The following is a 23291-nucleotide window of genomic DNA, read 5'->3' as shown; positions in this document are numbered from 1 at the left end:
AACAAACATAATTATATGAACAAACTAAATTGCACCTTCCCAATGCAATAAGTTGACTTTATTAATAAGAAATATTTAATTAAAGACACAGTTTTGCTTCCCAATGTATTTGAAGTTAATAGAATACATTAAATATACTCAACATCTCCAACACAAAGCATTCACATTACTAAAAACCAGTATATTAGATAAACTTCAGTTTACTTCAAACTTACTTGCTGTTCCTTTCCCATAAAAAATAACAGGTAGAACCAAAACAAAAATTCAGTGCAGACCAAGAAAGCAACAATTTTATCTCAGGAACCTATTTTATGCCTTTAGATTTCAAAGTATTATACCTTTCAAGCCTTAATTTTGATCAACCACTTCTAAAGCTGTGGACCCTGCTTATGGGCTTCTCAGGCTTTTAGTCCCCCTGGTAGTGTGGGAATTAGTCCTGTCTGTATCTACTTGGCAAATATTTGCCTCAACTCTTTGCTTTAACTTCTCTTGTCTAACCCAATTACACAGACTCCTCAGTTCTTCTGATTCTCATTTAATCTACCTTGTGTATACTTGGTTGTTTGTCCATGGGTAACTGTTAGCTAATGATTTCACATGAAATTTAGTCAATACTATTTAATGATTCAGTTAGGCATTATGTAGATATTTTGACTCTTCTAGATTGAGTTTTTTTCTTTTTCCTTCCCTTCCCTTCCCTCTCTTCCCCTCCACCCCTTTTCTTTTCCTTTCTCCTTTCTCTTTTCCTTTTTCTTTTCTTTCTTTTATCTTTTCTTCTTCCCTTCCCTTCCCTTTCCTTCTCTTTTCTTTTCTTTATTTTTTCTTTTTTAGAGAGAGGCAGGAACATGGAACTGCTCCCATATATGCTGTGACTGGGAAATCCAACCAGCAACCGCCATCTCTGTGAAGACATGCCAACTGACCGAGCTATCTGGCCAGGGCTTAATTTATTTTCTATTTTCAGAGAAACAGAGAGAGGAAGGGAGAGAGAGGAGAGAGGGAAGGGAAGCATTTATTTGTTGTTCTACTCAGTCATGCACTCATTGATGCTTCCCATGTGTGCCCTGACTGGGGAATCAAACCCACAACCCTGTTGTTTAGGGACGATGCTTTTATTTTTTTTTTAAATATTTTATTTATTGATTTTTTAGAGAGAGAGGAGTGAGAGAGAGAGACAGAGAGAGAGAGAGAAGGGGGAGGAGCAGGAAGCATCAACTCCCATATGTGCCTTGACCAGGCAAGCCCAAGGTTTCAAACCGGCGACCTCAGTGTTCCAGGTCGACGCTTTATCCCACTGCGCCACCACAGGTCAGGCCAAGGGACGATGCTTTTAAGTGACTGAGCTAACCAGCCAGGACCCAGATTGAGTTGCTTCATTTTCTAGTTTTCTAAGTTATCATATGGACATTAGGTACATGGACATTTATTTTGAATTTCTATCACAAAATATAGAAAATGCTACAAAGGTTGCATAATTTGACAAAACTAGTATTGATTTTTATAGTAAATACTGACTTCTTTCCCTCCCGAACAGGTCCTTTTCCAACTTGTAGAGGTGATGGATCATCTGCATCTCGGCGAATCAGTTGCTGCAGTGCTCCGTAACAGGTATATTTATGGAATCAATTTACCTTATAAGTTACCCAGTGTCTCTCCTGCCTATTTTCATAGCTAACATAATTGCTACTCAATAAGTATTTGTTGACTCTCTGGCATAAAATAAGTGCATTTGCTATATGAATGAATGAATGACTGACAAAGAAATGGAATGAAGAGCACATTAGTGATTATGTATTCTGAGCTAATGCAAAAATAAAAATACATAATTAGAACCCATAATTAATATAAATTGTGAAGACATGGAATTCAGTCATTGGAGCTATTAATTGGGATTTTATTTTTAAGCATATCAATAAGAATACAGGTATCCATTGCTTAAGAACAGGTGTCTGAACAAGTATTTTTAAACAGTATGGCCTCTGTGATAGTGTGTACATTTCTGTTGCTTAACTATCCAATTAATCTAGCTAATGTGGTCAACACCTGATAATAACAAAATTATATTGAATGTCAACTATAATAAAAAAATAGAATTTACAAATATCTAATTAAAACTTTTCCAGAGAGTCATAAGAAATTTAGAAGTTCCTCTGACAATTTAGAATTTTAAATTCATGGTTTAAAGAAACATAGTCTTTGCTTTGAAGGTATGGAAGAGTACCCCTTATTCCCAATAGTTTAGTTGTATGGTTTGTGCAAAGCATTTGAATAATGTGCTGGATTGTTTATATCATGGCTCTGACACTTAATAGTGCATGAAATTGGGATAATAATAATACCTACATCTCAGAATTGTTTTGAGATTAAATAAGTGTCTGTGGTGTGTATGTGAAGAGAGATAGAAAATGTCAAATAGTACATGATATGTCATATATGGTATATGGTGCTAGTATTGAAATATAAATGTGGGATTTTAACTATTTTGACAATATAATAATTGGTTTTGCAATCTAAGGTACTTTAAAATATAAGTGTGTCTTAAAAGAATATGAAAAGAGGGAAAAGATTGAAGTATGAAGTGGACATATATAAAGTCATTGTTATTTGTTAGATACTATACCAGGAATTTTACACAATAATCTCATTAAGTAAATATTATATGAATGGTGACTGTTGGAATGTGTCATATCATCTGGGCAAGGGGCTGTAAGGTAGACTTGATCCAAGATACAGAAAGCAAGAGAATCATAGCAAGAATAATGTACGGGTATGTTGGGTGAAAATATAGAAGAGAATGATAATTGGGAGACGTTAAATTGCTAACGTGAAATCGAGCATGCAGAGTTGAAGCCTTGCTGAATAGGAGGGTCTATACCACACAGTTAGAAGAGGAAATGGATAACTGAAGTGACTATAGAATACTTGAATTTGTTTGTTTTTATTATTTTTATGAAGGTATAATTACATACAGTAAAAAAACCCCATTTAAATATACATCATGGGAGTGACGTCACGGAAATGGCGCCGTGAGCAGCGCGTCCGACAGATCTCCCCAAAATCACAACAAATTTATCAACTAGAAACAGGAAAATTTATCTTCGGAGCATTCCGGAGTTCCACACAAACTGAAAGCAAAGGGACTGTTATCACTTGGATCTGGGAGATGAGGGTGTGGAGGAAGCTACCGCAGGGTCGTTCATTCAAGCCGCGAGGAAGTGCGCCTGTGGTGGTGGTGAGTCAGCCCATACTCGGGAGCCGCGAGCCGCCGCCGCGAGCAGCGCCCGGCTCGGTTGCAGAGCGAGCACCGCTGCCGCAAGCAGCCGCCGCGAGCAGCCGCGGGCAGCGCCCGGTTCGGTTGCGGAGCGAGCGCCGCTGACGTTCCCAGCGGCTCGCGCACGGGGAGCGGGAGAGGCCCCAGGGCAGTATTCCCTACTTGGGAGATTCTCTCCGCGGGCGGGGCACCTCACCCAGCCATTCAAGCTAACAATCAAGCGTTGGGGGAGGGGCGCGCGCAGGCAGCCTGAAATACCTTCGGGAGCACAGCTGTGACCCAATTACTGAAATTAACTTAACCCGTGAAATCTCCGCACCCTCAGTTCTAATTGATAAGATCTCTCTCAGTTCACCGACCCAAGACAAGAGGCGTGATATTTTTTAGTGCCTCTCGCTAAAGGGGCGGGGGCAACTTCTGATTGATAGAGCCTCCATATTCAGGGATAAACACTGACAAGAAGGACTTGGCAGATAATAAGATCTATACTACACTAGTCGCAAGCAGAGACTAGTGCCTCTTCTTCCCAGCAAAAACAGGCTACAAAGTGTGGAAAGCCTGGGTTGAGAGGTCCAACGGAATGCTAGGCGCTGAACAGTCACCTTGACAACAATTGACTCCTACCCCCGCCTGATTACACTGGAGGCCCTGACTGCCATAGCCTTTCCCAAAGCCTTGCACTGAGTGGGGATAGAGTGGGGATTTCCCAGATCTTTGAGCCTCTTACTCCCCAGGCAGAAGCAGTGGCAGCCTTATAGCTGGATCACCAGGCTGCTAATTCAGGAAGGGGGGACTAGGAGAGAGAATCCAGGAAAGCAAACTCTCTCATCGTTGGACCCTGCAAACGCCAACAAGCCTTGACTACCAGCAAGACTAAAGCCAATTATATGACATTGCCATAGAATCCCATCAACTGCAAATCCCTACCTAAGTGTGACACAGGCGCAGAGCCTGGGGTACAGAGTCACCGACCAGGAAGAGGGAGAGAAAAGAAAAAGGAAGAAGTTAACATCTCAAAATCAAGAAAAATCCACAGACTTTACAACTTGTTCCACTAATTTTTTTTTTTTTTGTTGTTGTTTGTTTCTTCTATCTTATTGCCTTTATTTCCTCCACCTCGGTCCTTATATTCTCTGCCCTCCTTATGCTTCCCTTTTCTTGAACTACACTACCCATAAGTGTTACATTTTATTTCTCTTCTTCATCCTCACCCTCCTTTAAGATTATACTCCAAAACACTTAACTCTCACTTTCTCCTCTTTTGTTTTTTTTTTTTTGCTTTATTTTGTTTATTTCCCTTCCTTTTTTATTTCTTCCTTCGTTTTTCTCTTTTTCTTATTTTTTCCTATCTATTCGTTTTTTCTTTTTTTTTTCTCATTTTACTTTCCTCCCATTTAATCCTCAATCACGAATAAATTAGTTAATTTGGGACTCAAGGCTTTTTTTTGGCTTTATTTCTCTTTTTCGCTTTTGTTTTTGTTTTTTTCTTGTTTGTTTATTTTTGTGGCATTTTGGGTCCTCCCAACCCAAGGTCTCCATTGTATTTAGTCTCCGCTCCACTTAATACAACAGATTTTTACTTATTATTTTTAATTTTTTCTTTATTATTCCTTTTTTTGTCCTTTTTTCTGGTTCCCTCTTATCCCTCTCATTATATCTCTTAGTTGACCATCACCCACAAGCAAATCATCTTATGCTTGTCTAAGATTTTCTTCCTTTTTTTTTTTTTTTTTTTTTTTTTTTTGCATTTAGTAGGTCCCTACTCCCCTTTTTTTTTGCCCCTTGAACTCTTCACCGCAAATCAGACCCTCCATTATAGGCACGATATTTCCCTGAGGAGGGGAGAGGAGAGAAAGAGAAGAAAGAAAAAAAAAGGGGGAAATAATAAATTATTACTCCTTTTTTTTATGGGGTGTTTTACCTTTTTTTTTTTTTCTACTTTTTACTCTTTATTAATTCTAATTAGTGCTATCAACAAGACCACCCTCAGATGCCAATAAGAAAGAGGAAATCGAATATTATGGATACAAAAGAAAGAGAGGTAACACAAATAGATGTGGAAAAATCTATGGAGAAAAGACTTAACATATTGGAAGCCTTGGAGCTAAATGACAGAGAATTTAAAATAGAAATCTTAAAAATACTCAGAGATATACAAGAAAACACAGAAAGGCAATATAGGGAGATCAGAAAACAACTCAATGAACACAAAGAATATATTACCAAGGAAATTGAAACTATAAAAACAAATCAAACAGAAATGAAAAACTCAATTCACGAGCTGAAAAACGAGGTAACAAGCTTAGCTAGCAGAACAGCCCAGATTGAAGATAGGGTTAGCGAAATAGAAGACAAACAACTTGAGGCACAACAGAGAGAAGAAGAAAGAGACTCAAAAATAATAAAAAACGAGAAAGCCCTACAGGAATTATCTGACTCCATCAGAAAGAATAACATAAGAATAATAGGTATATCAGAGGGAGAAGAGAAAGAAAATAGAATGGAGAATATACTCAAACAAATAATAGACGAGAACTTCCCAAGCCTGTGGAAAGAATTAAAGCCTCAAATTCAAGAAGCAAACAGAACACCGAGTTTTCTTAACCCCAACAAACCCACTCCAAGGCACATCATAATAAAGATGACACAAACCAATGACAAAGAAAAAATTCTCAAGGCAGCCAGGGAAAAGAAGAGTACAACATATAAAGGAAGGCCTATTAGATTATCATCAGATTTCTCAGCAGAAACTCTACAAGCTAGAAGAGAGTGGACCCCAATATTTAAAGCCCTGAAAGAGAGGAACTTTCAGCCAAGAATACTATACCCATCAAAGCTATCCTTCAAATATGAAGGAGATATAAAAACATTCACTAATACAGAAAAGATGAGAGAATTTATCAACAGAAAGCCCCCACTCCAGGAAATACTAAAGGGGGTTTTCCAACCAGATTCAAAGAACAAAAGAAAACAACACCACAAGTAACAGGTCCACCAAGAACACAATAAAACCAAACTTAAACTGTGACAACAAAGGAAAAAAAGGGGGGAGAGGATGGAGATTAACAGTAGCAAAGGACGATGAAGTGCAGAAATACTTATAAGATAGGGTACTACAATGAATATGGTAGGTACCCTTTTCATTACTTAATGGTAACCACCCTAGAAAAAACCACCACAAAAACACATGACTTAAAAAAGGTAGCAACAGAGGAAAGAAGTATGGAACACAAACAAACAAAAACAAATGATAGAAAAACAAAAGAGAAGAATCAAACTAGATACAAAACTAACAGAAAGCAATTTATAAAATGGCAGTAGGGAACCCACAAGTGTCAATAATTACACTAAATGTAAATGGATTAAACTTACCAATAAAAAGACACAGAGTAGCAGAATGGATTAAAAAAGAAAATCCAACTATATGCTGCCTACAAGAAACACATCTAAGCAACAAGGATAAAAACAAATTCAAAGTGAAAGGCTGGAAAACAATACTCCAAGCAAACAACACCCAAAAAAAAGCAGGTGTAGCAATACTCATATCTGATAATGCTGACTACAAGACAGAAAAAGTACTCAGAGACAAAAATAGTCACTTCATAATGATTAAGGGGACACTGAATCAAGAAGACATAACAATCCTTAATATATATGCACCAAACCAAGGAGCACCAAAATATATAAGACAGCTACTTATTGACCTTAAAACAAAAACTAACAAAAATACAATCATACTTGGAGACCTCAATACTCCGCTGACGGCTCTAGATCGGTCATCCAAACAGAGAATCAATAAAGATATAGTGGCCTTAAACGAAATACTAGAACACCTGGATATGATAGACATCTACAGGACACTTCATCCCAAAGTGACAGAGTATACATTTTTCTCTAGTGTACATGGAACATTCTCAAGAATTGACCATATGTTGGGCCACAAAGACAATATCAGCAAATTTAGAAAAATTGAAATTGTACCAAGCATATTTTCTGATCATAAAGCCTTGAAACTAGAATTCAACTGCAAAAAAGAGGGGGAAAAACCCACAAAAATGTGGAAACTAAACAACATACTTCTAAAAAATGAATGGGTCAAAGAAGAAATAAGCGCAGAGATCAAAAGATACATACAGACAAATGAAAATGAAAATACGACATATCAGAATCTCTGGGATGCAGCAAAAGCAGTAATAAGAGGAAAGTTCATATCACTTCAGGCCTATATGAACAAACAAGAGAGAGCCGAAGTAAACCACTTAACTTCACACCTTAAGGAACTAGAAAAAGAAGAACAAAGACAACCCAAAACCAGCCGAAGAAAGGAGATAATAAAAATCAGAGCAGAAATAAATGAAATAGAGAACAGAAAAACTATAGAAAAAATCAATAAAACAAGGAGCTGGTTCTTTGAAAAGATCAACAAAATTGACAAACCCTTAGCAAGACTCACCAAGGAAAAAAGGCACAGGACTCAAATAAACAAAATCCAAAATGAAAGAGGAGAGATCACCACAGACATCATAGATATACAAAGAATTATTGTAGAATACTATGAAAAATTATATGCCACCAAATACAACAATCTAGAAGAAATGGATAAATTCCTAGAACAATACAACCTTCCTAGACTGAGTCATGAAGAAGCAGAAAGCCTAAACAGACCAATCAGCAGGGAGGAAATAGAAAAAACTATTAAAAACCTCCCCAAAAATAAAAGTCCAGGCCCAGACGGTTATACTAGTGAATTCTATCAAACATTCAAAGAAGACTTGGTTCCTATTCTACTCAAGTCTTCCAAAAAATTGAAGAAGAAGCAATACTTCCAAACACATTTTATGAGGCCAACATAACCCTCATACCAAAACCTGGCAAGGATGGCACAAAGAAAGAAAACTACAGACCAATACCTCTAATGAATACAGATGCTAAAATACTAAACAAAATACTGGCAAACCGAATACAACAACATATTAAAAAAATAATACATCATGATCAAGTGGGATTCATCCCAGAATCTCAAGGATGGTTCAACATACGCAAAACGGTCAACGTAATACACCATATCAACAAAACAAAGAACAAAAACCACATGATCTTATCAATAGATGCAGAAAAGGCTTTTGATAAAATACAACACAATTTTATGTTTAAGACTCTCAACAAAATGGGTATAGAAGGAAAATATCTCAACATGATAAAGGCCATATATGATAAACCATCAGCCAACATCATTTTAAACGGCATAAAACTGAGGACTTTCTACCTTAAATCAGGAACAAGACAGGGTTGTCCACTCTCTCCACTCTTATTTAACGTGGTGCTAGAAGTTCTGGCCAGAGCAATCAGACAAGACAAAGAAATAAAAGGCATTCATATCGGAAAAGAACAAGTAAAGGTATCACTTTTTGCTGATGATATGATCCTATACATCGAAAACACGAAGGACTCCACAAAAAGATTATTAGAAACAATAAACCAATACAGTAAGGTCGCAGGATACAAAATTAACATACAGAAGTCCATAGCCTTTCTCTATGCCAACAATGAAATATTAGAAAACGAACTCAAAAAAAAATAATCCCCTTCACGATTGCAACAAAAAAAATAAAATACCTAGGAATAAACATAACAAAGAATGTAAAAGACCTATATAATGAAAATTACAAAGCATTGTTAAGGGAAATCGAAAAAGATACAATGAGATGGAAAAATATTCCTTGTTCTTGGATAGGAAGAATAAATATAATCAAAATGGCCATATTACCCAAAGCAATATACAAATTTAATGCAATTCCCATCAAAATCCCTATGAGATTTTTTAAAAAAATGGAACAAAAAATCATCAGATTTATATGGAACTATAAAAAACCCCGAATAGCCAAAACAATCCTAAGGAAAAAGAATGAAGCTGGGGGCATTACAATACCTGACTTTAAACTATATTATAGGGCCACGATAATCAAAACAGCATGGTATTGGCAGAAAAATAGACACTCAGACCAATGGAACAGAATAGAAAGCCCTGAAATAAAACCACATATATATGGTCAAATAATCTTTGATAAAGGGGCCAACAACACACAATGGAGAAAAGAAAGCCTCTTCAACAAATGGTGTTGGGAAAACTGGAAAGCCACATGCAAAAGAATGAAACTGGACTACAGCGTGTCCCCGTGTACTAAAATTAATTCAAAATGGATCAAAGACCTAAATATAAGACCTGAAACAATAAAGTACATAGAAGAAGACATAGGTACTAAACTCATGGACCTGGGTTTTAAAGAACATTTTATGAACTTGACTCCAATGGCAAGAGAAGTGAAGGCAAAGATAAATGAATGGGACTACATCAGAATAAAAAGTTTTTGCTCAGCAAGAGAAACTGATATAAAAATAAACAGACAGCCAACTAAATGTGAAATGATATTTTCAAACAACAGCTCAGATAAGGGCCTAATTTCCAAAATTTACAAAGAACTCATAAAACTCAACAACAAACAAACAAACAATCCAATAAAAAAATGGGAAGAGGACATGAATAGACACTTCTCCCAGGAAGAGATATAAATGGCCAACAGATATATGAAAAGATTCTCAGCTTCATTAGTTATTAGGGAAATGCAAATCAAAACTACAATGAGATACCACCTCACCCCTGTTAGATTAGCTATTATCAACAAGACGGGTAATAGCAAATGTTGGAGAGGCTGTGGAGAAAAAGGAACCCTCATTCACTGTTGGTGGGAATGTAAAGTAGTACAACCATTATGGAGGAAAGTATGGTGGTTCCTCAAAAAACTGCAAATAGAACTACCTTATGACCCAGCAATCCCTCTACTGGGTATATACCCCAAAACCTCAGAAACATTGATACGTGAAGACACATGTAGCCCCATGTTCATTGCAGCACTGTTCACAGTGGCCAAGACATGGAAACAACCAAAAAGCCCTTCAATAGAAGACTGGATAAAGAAGATGTGGCACATATACACTATGGAATACTACTCAGCCATAAGAAATGATGACATCAGATCATTTACAGCAAAATGGTGGGATCTTGATAACATTATAAGGAGTGAAATAAGTAAATCAGAAAAAAACAAGAACTACATGATTCCATACATTGGTGGAACATAAAAATGAGACTAAGAGACATGGACAAGAGTGTGGTGGTTACCAGGGGTGGGGGGAGGGAGGACAGGGGGAGAGTTAGGGGGAGGGGGAGGGGCACAGAGAACTAGATAGAGGGTGGCGAAGGACAATCTGACTTTGGGCGAGGGGTATGCAACATAATTTAATGACAAAATAACCTAGACATGTTTTCTTTGAATATATGTACCCTGATTTATTAATGTCATCCCATTAGCATTAATAAAAATTTATTTAAAAAAAAATAAATAAATATACATCATGATAAATTGCGTATACATGCCTACGTCCAGTAACCACAATCCAGTTCAAGATATAAAACAATTCTATTCCACCAGAGAATTCCTTTGTGCCCCTTTCCAGTCCCTAGCCACTCCACTCCTGAGGGAACCACAATTCTGACTTACATATCTTGGATTAGTTTGCTTGTTTTTGATCTTCATGTAAATAGAATCAGGCACTGTGGATTCTTTGTACATGGCTTCTGTAATTCAAAATAATGTTTTTATTTTATTTTGTTTTGTTATATATTTATTTATTTTATTCAGTGAGAGGAGGGGCAACAGAGATAGATTCCTGTGTGTGTCCCCACCGGTATCCACCTGGCAAGCCCACTAGGGGGCGATGCTCTGCCCATCTGGGGCATTACTCTGTTGCTCAGGAACCAAGTACCCGGCCAACGCTCTACCATTGAGCCAACTGGCCAGGGCCCAAAATAATGTTTTTGAAATTATCATTTCTGTGGTATCACTAGATCCTTCTTTTTATTGCTACATAGTATTCCATTGTTTAAATGTACCATAATTTGTTTATCCATTTTTTTTTTGTTGGTAGTCATTTAAATTGTATCCATTTTTTGGCTATTATGAATAAAGCTTTTATTGATATTTTTAATAAATATTTTTGTGTCCATTTACACTCATTCTTTTTTATATATAACTGGCAATGGAATTTCTGGGTCATAGGAGATATATATTTAATTTATGTATCATTAATAGAAACTGTCAAATACTCCTCTGAAGCAGTTGTGCCATTGTCCACTCTGACTAGTAATAAGTGAAAATCTTCACTAATCTTGATATTGTGGGTCTTTTAATTTTAGCCATTCTCTTGGGTATCTAGTGATTTCTCATAATTGTTCTCACTTTGCATTTTAATTATGTGTAGTGGGGTATGTTTTCATGTGAGTATTAGCTATTGGTGTGTTTTCTAGTATCTGTTCAAGTCTTCAACAGTACGGTGATTCCTAGAGGTAAAAGGGGCTGAGGAGAGGTAAGAGGGGCGTAAAAAGGGGATAAATGGATGGAAGGAGACTTGACTTGGGGGGTCAACACACAATACAATATACAGATGATGTGTTACAGAAATATACCCCTGAAACCTATATCATTAACCAGTGTTACCCCATTAAATTCAACAAAAAAGGAAAAAAATATGCTGTTTTTTTTTTTTTTTGAGTTTTAGGAGTTTTAAAATTTATTGTGAATATTTAGATATATGTATTATGAATATTTTCTTCTAGTCTGTGGCTTTCCATCCATTGTCTTTTAATTTTTTATTTATTTACTTTTTAGATTTTATTTATTCATTTTTATTAGAGAGAGAGGGGAGAGAGAGAGAGGGGTAGGGATAGAGAGAGAACAGGGGGAGGAGCAGGAAGCATCAACTCCCATATGTGCCTTGACCAGGCAAGCCCAGGGTTTTGAACCGGCGGCCTCAGCATTCCAGGTCGATGCTTGATCCACTGCGCCACCACAGGTCAGGCCTCCATCCATTATCTTACTTGTGTTTTTTATGAGCAGAATTTTTTTTTTATGAAGGTCGGTTTATCCTATTTTTCTTTTATGCTCAGTGCTTTTTGTATCTTGTTCAGGTAATATTTGCCCTCCCAAATTTCAGGATTTCTCTTCAAAGTTTTATGGTTTTAACCTTCACATTATAAGTACATACTTTTTTTAAGAAAAAGAGAGAGGGGGAGAGAGAGAGAGACAGACAGACAGACAGGAACAGACAGGCAGGAAGAGGTGGGAGGCATCAACTCCTACTTATGGCACTTTAGTTGTTCACTGATTGCTTTCTCATATGTGCCTTGCCCCGGGACAGGGATGTGTGTCCCAGCCTAGCCAGTGACCCCTTGCTCAAGCCTTGGGCTTGAGCCAGCAACCTTCGGCTTCAAGCCAGAAACCTTGGGCTCAAGCCAGGGACCATGGGGTCATGTCTATTATTCACACTCAAGCCAGCGAACCCATGCTCAAGCTGGTGACTAAACTCAAACTGGGGACCTTGGGATTTCAAATCTGCAACCTCAGCGTCCCAGGTTGACGTTCTATCCACTGTGCTACCACCTGGTCAGGTTTGACCAGAAACGAAAGAAGTGAGCTATGACCTAGATTTTACATGGGCTCTAAATAATTAAAAAGAACACTTTAGAAAAGAGAAGTCTCTTTGTACTTTTAATTCTAACTTAATGCTGTTGTAAATGGAGTAGTGACTTAATTGTAACCTGAATGATACTTGATGAAACATGGGGAACTTAGTCTTATGACTCCTAGTTTGTAGCACAGTTTTATAACTTTGATTTCCTTGTTTTACTATATATGTTTCTTATTATAAATACGACTCCTTTGAAAGAAAGAGATAATTCTGATATTATATAAACTGATATACAGCATAGAAAATGATGGTAAACTCCCCAATTCATTTGTGATGCTGCCTAATTCAAATATCAAAACCTGAGAAAAATATTGCTTGTTTGCATACACAAATTATGGATCAATTTTTAATTCTAAATGAAATACAAATATAACACATTTAGGAATGTTTGAAAAGAATTAACCCTTTGTCAAAGGGAAAGTTTTATCCTAGAGTGTAAGTGCTCTCATCCTATGAAGTTACTTGTGATGTATCCTGTCAATAGTTCTCAGAAGGAAAAAAAAAATAAAGACCAAAAGTAAATGCTGGAGGTGTTTGCAAAAACTCAATGCCCATTTGAAGAATTACAAAGTTAGTGACAGAAGCTTTTTTTTTTTTTTTTTTTTTTTTTTGTATTTTTCTGAAGTTGGAAACGGGGAGGCAGTCAGACAGACTCTCGCATGTGCCCGACCAGGATCCACCCGGCATGCCCACCAGGGGGCGATGCTCTGCCCATCTGGGGCATCACTCTGTTGCAACCAGAGCCATTCTAGCACCTGAGGCAGAGGCCATAGAGCCATCCTCAGCGCCCGGGCCAACTTTGCTCCAATGGAGCTCTTGCTGTGGGAGGGGAAGAGAGAGACTGAGAGGGGGAGGGGTGGAGAAGCAGATGGGCACCTCTCCTGTGTGCCCTGGCCGGGAATCGAACCTGGGACTCCTGCACGCCAGGCCGATGCTCTACCACTGAGCCAACCAGCCAGGGCCTAGAAGCTTTCTTTCTTATTAAGAAAAATAAATATCTCTCTGAAATCAACAATCCAGCATCATATCTAATGGCAAAATAGAAGTTGTTCCTTAAGCAGCATCAAAACAAAAATGCCTACAACCACCATTGATTAATACAGATCTATAAATTCCAGTCAATGTCAATAAAGAGGCCTAGTTAATAAGAAGGGAAGACAAAAAGTGATCAAGTTTTACAATCATGTACAAATGGATGCTGAGACTTTAAAACAACTTCTTAGTTGATAGACTTTGAGTTCTGAAGAGTAACTGGATATAAGATAAAAATTAAAAACCAATACCTTTTATTTATATCAGACGTGTCCATTTAGAAGCTATAAAAACAGCCCATATACAAAAGCCATAAAAATGAATATGTAGTAATAATCCCAACAGAAACATGTCTAGTCCCGATGTGATGAAAATTAAAAACTTTGAGAGGCAGGAAAGAAGGTATTTTAAAAATGGAGAAACAGACCATGCCCTGAATTAAAAACTAAATTTGGGGAAGATGTAAGCTCTTCCCAAAGAATTATATAGATTTAACATGAATTTAATAGTGTATTTAAATTTTTTGACAAAATGATTATTTAATATGATAAAGACAGTATTAAAGAAATACATCTCAATTGCTTAACATAATGTCTGGCATGTGGTAATTGCTACTGAAAAATTCAATGGTTTGTTCTTTTTATTATTCAACAAATATTTATTGTATAATTGATAAGAGCTAAGCACTTTCATGTCCTCAAATGTGATGAAACTTTATTCTCATTGAGTTTATATTTTAGTGGAGGTGTTGGTAGGGTCAGATAAAAAGCAAATATATGTATAGGAGAAAATTGCTATGAAAAATTAATAAAGCAGGTAGAAATATAAAGAATTAAGGGGGGCAATGCAGAGTAGCATTAACTTCTTAGTATTCTTAGATGTTTTTCATCTTGTGATCTACCTTTCATCGTATTTATCCTATTTGAAGCTTTATTTTAGTGATTTATGAAATATAGAGAGAGTTCAGCCATATGTGGCTTGTTTTGCTGCCAAGAGCTGAGCATCACCCTTATGCACAAATTATGGTAATATCTGGAGGGGAACATTGTGGTAGAAGTCACGCATTTGGTGGTGTGGTGCTGGAGAATTTTGACTTTCCTAGCTCCAGTAAGGATTTCTGCAATGATGTATAAAGCTGTGACAGAGTTTCAGTTTTCTAAAAGTATTCTTTGATAAATTATCCATAGCATAAAGTGTTGTCTGGTATTTGTATTACATGAAAAGAGTGCCAAACACAGTATAATCAGATTTTCATCCCTTAACAAATATTATTTAGCACTTACTGTGCAAAGTGTTTGGCAAATAGCAGTGAATGGTAATGTATGGTTCCCTGCCCCTTAGGTGGCTATTGTAAAAGTCAAAATAAGAAACAAGGAGAGTCTGAGCAAAGGTGACAGCAATGGGAATGAAGCAGAAGGGAGGGGATGGATTAATGAAATATCTAAGGGTGAATTTGACAATACTTGGCATTCAACTAGATTCTTCACACTTAGTCAAAGTGATCTTTTAAAATTGCTAACCTAATAAGGTCGCCCAGATTGCCCAGATTGCTTTCTCTAATTATTGAAGTCTCACCTGTTCTTCAACACCTAGATTTAATTGTATTTCCTCCCTAAACCTTCCTTGCTCAATCCAAGCAGATGATCAGGAGGGTCTCCTTTGCCTCTGAGCTGTTTTACCCTGTGATGATTCTTATCACATTCGATTTCTCATTGAAGTAATCTGAACATGTCCTTGCTTACAACATAGTTAAGGGAGCTTTTTAGGGGACCTGTATCTAATGTGTATTTACTTTGTATCGTATATAGCACAGGATTTTGTGACTAATAGGCATTCATTAAAATTTTGTAGAAGGTATTACATTTATCAGCAGTTATTGATTACTGATCATCTTATTTAGTTAAATTGTTTAAGGTGGTTTTGTTTCCCGAAGTTAACTCTTACTTATGGTTAAATACTTGAAGATTAAGTGACCCTCATTAAAATTGTAAAATAGACTGTTGATATTTACTACAGATTATAGAAGTAAGCTCAGACATTTTTTTAAACCAATGTAATGTATAACCACTCCTTAATAGTGTATGATGTCAACAGAACACAGGGCTACGAATCAGGTCATTTGATATTTTATAATATTGAGCCTTTAGTATTTGTTAAACACTGTCATACTCTGTAAAATTTAGGGCTTGAATAGCCAAATCTTCCTTTTAGTTTTATATATCTGGACTTCTATTTTTAAACCTAAGCACATGATAGATGATAAATAAACGCATCTTAGATTAAACTTGATGATGGCCAGTCATTGAAAATAAGTCCTTTTATTACAGTTTTTATAATTTGGCTTAATAAACTTTTCTTTGAATGTTGAATTTTAAAAAAAGTTATTTTATTTATAGGGGCAATGGCTTTATAAACTTCAATGAAGATATGTTGATTTTGTGCTTTTTAAGGATTAAGAACTTATAAAGATCTAGTTTTACCTTTCCTGAAGTGATGCAATGATTATTATAAGGTCAAATCTGCCTGACCAGGCAGTGGTGCAATAGATGGAGTGTCGGACTGGGACATAGAGGACTCAGGTTTGAAACCCTGAGGTCACTGGCTTGAGCACAGACTCATCCAGCTTGAGTGGGAGCTCACCAGCTTGAGCTCAGGTTCTCTGGGTTGAGCGTGGAATCATAGACATGACCCTATGGTCACTGGCTTGAGCCCAAGGTTGCTGACTTGAGCAAGGAGTCACTCACTCTGCTGTAGCCCCCCCCCCTCCCATCAAGGCACATATGAAAAAGCAGTCAATGAACAACTAAGGCGCCACAATGAAAAATTGATTCTTCTCATCTCTCTCCTTCCTGCCTGTCTGTTCATATCTGTCCCTTTCTCTCTTTGTCTCTGTCACACACACAAAAAATAATAATAAGGTCAAATCTTAGGCTAGAAGATCCCTATAAAGACTGTAGTCTGTGAACAACACAGAAACTTCTGAGGCCAGTTAGACTTTATACAATAGAATTTTATTTTAGCTCAGAAATTCTGTAGGTTTTTGTTATCCATTATTATTGTCCTAATATATTGCAGTAAGGTACATGCTCAATTTATCAGCATATTTGTTCCTCTCACGAAAGAGTTGCATATTTTCATATAAAGGGCACAGACTTGTTAGTAATGGTATGGGTCTGATCTATTTAGAGAAATTTTCTAGGCCATAAGAAGTGTTTCTTTTCCTGGGGAGAGGAGTTACTACTCTGATTCCTTTTCCATTACCTGTGTCTTAAATTTTGCTGTTCATAATTCTGTACATATTCCACACGTTCCTTTTTATTTTTTTGTATATTTTTGAAGTGAGAAGTGAGGAGGCAGAGAGACATGTGCCCAACGGGGATCCACCCAGCAAGCCCACCAGGGGGTGATGCTCTGCCCATCTGGGGTGTTGCTCCATTGCAACTGGAGCCATTCTAGTGCTTGAGGTGGAGACCATGGAGCCATCCTCTGCGCTGGGCCAACTTTGCTCCTATGGAGCCTTGGCTGCAGGGGTGAGGGGCGAGAGAGAGAAAAAGGAGAGGGGGAAGGGTGGAGAAGCAGATGGGTGCTTCTCCTTTGTGCCCTGGTTAATAATTGAACCTGGGACATCCACACACCGGGCCGACGCTGTACCACTGAGCAAGCCGGCCAGGGCTTTTCCACACATTCATTCTGGGTAATCTTGTCTACAGTCATTACTTCTATCCCAAGCTATATGCTGAGGACCTTCACATTTATATCTTGCGTCTAAGTCTTCTTCATAAGCTCCAGACTAAAAGGTTCTTTATTTCTTCTCTCCACCAGTTTGTTTGTTTTGGCTCTACAAGTAATGCATATTTATTATAGAACACTTAAAAACAGAAAATTCAGAAAATTATATATATGCAGGGAAAATAACCACCTGAGGTAATCTCTATTAACCCCTTGGAACATTTTCACTCTACCCTTTAGGTGAATTTTAAAATGTGTCTGAGGTAGTAATTATTGGACATGATCTGGTTGTAGTGTTGTGCTTAAGAGCAGAAGCTTTGAAGTCTGTCAAATATAGGTTCAAATCAAGTTCTGCTACTTACTAGCCATGTGAATTTAACACAGTTTCTTAACCTCTCTGAGTTCGTTTCCTCACCTATAAAATAAAATAATATCGCTGCATAGAATTGTTCTGAGGATAACGTAAAATGTTTGTAAGATAGTCATTTCCTGGCACATGTTAAATGCTCAATAAATAGAGGCACCTACTGTTTTTATTGTACTGTATATCATGTCTGTATCATGCTGTTTTTCTTAGTTATATCATTAGAATTCCACATGTCAATAAAAACTTATAACACATATAATTGTTACAAAGTATAAACTATTCCATGGTGCAAATTATTTCTTAGTGTTAAATATTTAAGTTGAATCCACACTTGGGGTATTAATTATAATGCCTTCTATATCTATATTTTCTCTTCTTGCTTTAATATTGGTTATCTTTTATATTTTTCTTTAATGAATTTGTTTTATACTTGTCAAATTTCCTCTTTACTCTCTCTGATGTACATTTTGGTTGTTACTCTGACCTATTTTCTTGCAATTGACCAATATAATTATTAGCTTTCTTCATGTAATCTTGTTATCTTGGTTGGCTTCTTCTTCCTGCTTTATTGAAGCCATGTTTTCTTATTTTTTTAAATATGCCAAAGGATTTCAGCATTGTTTTCTGGCTCCTGTATGAAAGTGTTTGCAGAGTGTTCTACTCTTTCTCTGAGTATTTGTGATAACAAATCTCCTTTTTCTTGTTTATCAATACATTTCCATTTGCCCCATGCTAGTTCTCTTTCTATTTATTTATTCTCAAAGGAATAAGGGATCCAATATGGCCTTTCCTTTTGTCTGAACATTTCTTCCTCATGGTCTTTGTGTGGCTGGATCTTTTTCTTTTAAGATCTTCACTTATGTGTCTCCGTTTTGAGAGGTTGTCTTTGACCAGCCAGTCTAAAGTGGGCCATCTGTTGGTGTTACACCACCCTAGTTTATTTCTCTGCATAGGATTGATTAATCACTATCACTGTTAGATGTGTTCCTTCTTTTCTTATTTTTTCCATCCTTTTGATTTATTTATATATTATCTTTCCCTAAAATAGAAGCTCTAGGAGTATAGGGATCTTGTCTGTCTTGTTGACTGCTTTAATTTTAGCACCTACACCAATGTCCATATTAGTTGCTCAATATATGTTTGTTGAATGAACAAGTTAATCATCACCCCTCTCTCTGTGCTCTTGGGTACTAATCCAGTCCCATTCTCAGACTTTTACTGATGAGTCAATACTGATAGAAATAGATGGTTGAAAAAATAAATAAGTGGAGGAGAAGAGACAAATCTTTACAGAAGAATCCCAAATTTTATGCATGTATATGTGCATGTGTGTGTATGTATATATTTTCACCCTCCCAGAGATAGAACTCCATCTTCCTCTCCCCTTGTGCTTATTCTTTTTTTTTTTTTTTTTTTTGTATTTTTCCGAAGCTGGAAACAGGGAGAGACAGTCAGACAGACTCCCGCATGCGCCCGACCGGGATCCACCCGGCACGCCCACCAGGGGCTACGCTCTGCCCACCAGGGGGCGATGCTCTGCCCCTCCGGGGCGTCACTCTGCTGCGACCAGAGCCACTCGAGCACCTGGGGCAGAGGCCAAGGAGCCATCCCCAGCGCCCGGGACATCTTTGCTCCAATGGAGCCTCGGCTGCAGGAGGGGAAGAGAGAGACAGAGAGGAAGGGGGGTGTAGAGAAGCAAATGGGCGCTTCTCCTATGTGCCCTGGCCGGGAATCGAACCCGGGTCCCCCGCACGCCGGGCCGACACTCTACCGTTGAGCCAACCGGCCAGGGCCTCCCTTGTGCTTATTCTTAAACTTTTATTGAATTTATTGGGGTGACATTGGCTAATTAAATTATACAGGTTTTAAGTGTACAGTTCTACAACATATCTGTATATTGCATTGTGTGTCACCATGCCAAGTCAAGTTTCCCTCTATCACCATTTATCCCTACTCTACCCTTCTCCACCTCTCCCTACCCTTTTCCCTCCTACAATCCGCACACTGTTGTCTGTGTCTGGATTTTTATTTTCTATGCTTAATCCCTTCACCTTATCCACCCAGTCCCCCAACCCCCATCCCCTCTGATAGCTGTCAGTCTGTTCTTCATATCTATGGATATATTTCTGTTTTTTTTTGTTAGTTTATTTTGTTCATTAGATTCCACATATAAGTGAAATCACATGATACTTGTCTTTCTTTCACTGGTTTATTTCGATTAGCATAATAATCTCTAGGTCAGGGGTCCCCAAACTATGGCCCGCGGGCCACATGTGGCCCCCCGAGGCCATTTATCCGGCCCCTGCTGCACTTCTGGAAGGGCCACCTCTTTCATTGGTGGTCAGTGAGAGGAGCATAGTTCCCATTGAAATACTGGTCAGTTTGTTGATTTAAATTTACTTGTTCTTTATTTTAAATATTGTATTTGTTCCCGTTTTGTTTTTTTACTTTAAAATAAGATATGTGCAGTGTACGTAGGGATTTTTTCATAGTTTTTTTTATAGTCTGGCCCTCCAACGGTCTGAGGGACAGTGAACTGGCCCCCTGTGTAAAAAGTTTGGGAACCCCTGCTCTAGGTCGATCCAGTCTGTTGCCACAGGTAAGATTTTCTTCTTTTGTTTTGGCTGAGTAGTATTCCATTGTGTAAATGTACCACAGCATTTTTATCCATTTATCCACTGATAAGCACTTGGGCTGCTTCCACATCTTTGCTATTGTAAATAATGCTGCATTGAACATAGGGGCGTATATATTTTTTTGAATTGGTGTCTTGGGTTTCTTTGGATATATTTTTAGAAGTGAAATTACTGGGCCATAAAGCAGTTCTATGTTTATTTATTTATTTTTTTATTAACTCCATACTGTTTTCCACAGTGGCTGTACCAACCTTCATTTCTCCCCTTATGTTTAGACTTAATGATTCACTTCCAGGGAGAAGAGTGTGGAAATGGGAAAAAGTACCTTTACAGTGAGGAAATCTAGCAAATTCTACCTGTGGTAGGCAGAATAATAACCTCCTCTCCAAAATGTCTACATCCTGATCCCCAGAACCTGTGACTGATACTATATGCCGTGGACCAGCGCAGCTCCAAATAACGGTGCGGAATTAAGGAAACACACTTTGTCAGAACAAAACCGATGGGACCGGGAGGACTCCTCAAACTGCCTGGCAGCATCTGAGTGCCTCACAGCCCCAGTTCACTTTATTATATAGACCTATGCAAATCAAGGACCCTGATACAAAGTTGCACATCAAAGGCTAAGACAGGAACTCTCCCAAGGCAAAAACAGGATACATTAATGAAATTTACAAACATCTGAAACAAACAAAGAGTCAGAGGAAAGGCATGTATATTGCTTCCTGCAACCCAAGGAAGGAAGTGGAGTGGGTGCAAATACTCAGCATCAAAGCCAAATATGGAGATGGAGGGGGGAGAACTTAGCCCCCTGCCAAGCCTCGAATCTATAATGGCTTTTTGCCATTAACCGTCCACAACATATCCCCCTTTTCTTTTTAATTTGTGTGCTGAGATTTGCACTCATCTGATTTTCTAATTTGGAGGCAGATGGAAAAAATACAGAACAAACACAAAATTAGTATAGCCAATGCTAACAGATACCCAAAACAAGTATACCAATACATCACAGTGATCAAAGCCTTTAAGCAAACTCTTTAAGCTAATATAACAAGAATCTATACAAGAGTAATGTCCTTCAAGTGTTCACCAAGTCCAAGTTGGCATCAACACCATTCCAAATCTCTGCAAATGCAACCCAACCCCAATTCAGTCCATCAAAAACTGTCACAGGAGCAGGAGTCCAGGAAAAGTCCACATTCAGGAGAAGTCCACATGGCACTGGAATTGCCGTCACACTTCCACACTCTGCAGTTATCATCAAAGTCCCAATGACCGCTGCTCCCAGCTGGCAATGACCCAGGTAGACTGGAAAAACCATCTGCAGCATGCATGAAGACAGAGCTTCCGTTTTCTTTAAACTGGAAAGATGAACCCAGGGGTCCTATACTGGAGCTTTACAGCCATGGGGTGGTGAGGAGAACCTTGGGATACACTAAGCTGGGTGGCAGAGGTAAATTTGTAAGTTGGGAAAAAAGGAGCTCTGAATTAGGAGTAGGTCCTAGCCTAAAATATGAGTGGGGCATTGAGGCAGGAGGAATAAAGGAAAGACTATATATTAAAACAGGACCATCAATACCCACAACAGAGATCTTCGAGGGAAGAATAAAAAACCTGAATATTCAGGCAAGACATAGTTAAATGGCCCTTGTGTAAATGAGACCAGTCTACCGGCTACTTGGAAGAAATACCCCAGGCTCGTCCACAGTGTCGTAGATGGGGCCAACGGCCCTGGGCACCTTTTAGCCTTCAGTGGCAAATCCCAGTATTCTGGGCAAGGTTAGGTCACAGGTGGCTGGAGCAGGGCTGGAAGAGACTGAACCCTCCCTTAGAGGAGTGAGGGGGAAGCCTACCTTCCAGTGTGTCCCTTCTTCCTCACAGCAAAGGCATGTAAGCCTGGCAGGCTTTGGCTCAAGTGACCATCCTTTCCACTATTGAAGCAGGGCCCTGATGAAGTTCCAGTTGGAGCGTTGGAGCCTCTGAGGGCGTATGCCAAGAGCTAGTATTTTACCTGATCTCCTTTGGGCTTTTTTGGCCTCTTGGTGCCTTAAAAGCCATGCTCAGAAGATCTCGCTGAGGGGCTTGAGAGTCCTTATCTACCTATATATCTGGAGCTATTTGGGAAAGGACAAAACACTGTTATTAGCTGGAATCAAATAAAAATAAAAAAGGGGTAGTAGTTTGCAGGACAAAAATATTTGGCATCTCTTGTACATCAGCATTCAAAAGAAACTGTTTGAAGTAAAAAGCATGATAGGGTAGACCTGCAGGGGCTCCAGAACATGACCCCCCCCCTTTCTTTTTATATTATTTACAATTGATCTTCAAGCAAATGTTAAGCACACTTTACAATATTTTGACTTCAAAGATTGCAAGAAATTCTTGACTTTGTTAACTTTTAACAAAAATAGAGTAAATGCACCTTCAAGCAACATTCCCACGCTTATCAAAACACCCCCTTAATATTAATTAACAGGTACCTTAAAGAGTACATATCAAAACTGAAAAATCCCAGTGTGATCTTCATTATTCTCCTATAGTAAAAAAAATCTTTACACTTTTATTATGTAAATCTATGCTGCATCAAGCCTTTCACTTGCGGCCTGGAGCAGCCTGGCCAAACCAGCAAGTCTTTTGGATCCAAAATGAGCGCGCTTTACTTATTCCAAAC

At 38.1% G+C, this 23291-nt stretch overlaps 1 protein-coding gene across 1 annotated transcript in view; it reads left to right on the top strand.

The window, feature by feature from the left end:
- KLHL13 (kelch like family member 13) overlaps positions 1-23291 on the top strand; it is a 267685-nt gene that overhangs the window by 130299 nt on the left and 114095 nt on the right. Inside the window, exon 2 of the mRNA XM_066356873.1 lies at positions 1535-1608. Coding sequence (XP_066212970.1) covers positions 1559-1608 — 50 coding nt within the window. The 5' untranslated portion in view covers positions 1535-1558. The remainder of the gene's footprint in view (positions 1-1534; positions 1609-23291) is intronic.

The sequence above is a fragment of the Saccopteryx leptura genome, chromosome X, assembly GCF_036850995.1.
Source record: "Saccopteryx leptura isolate mSacLep1 chromosome X, mSacLep1_pri_phased_curated, whole genome shotgun sequence".
Taxonomy (NCBI): domain Eukaryota; kingdom Metazoa; phylum Chordata; class Mammalia; order Chiroptera; family Emballonuridae; genus Saccopteryx; species Saccopteryx leptura.
The sequence above is the reverse complement of the archived record's forward strand: the minus strand, read 5'-3'. Positions and strand labels throughout refer to the sequence as shown.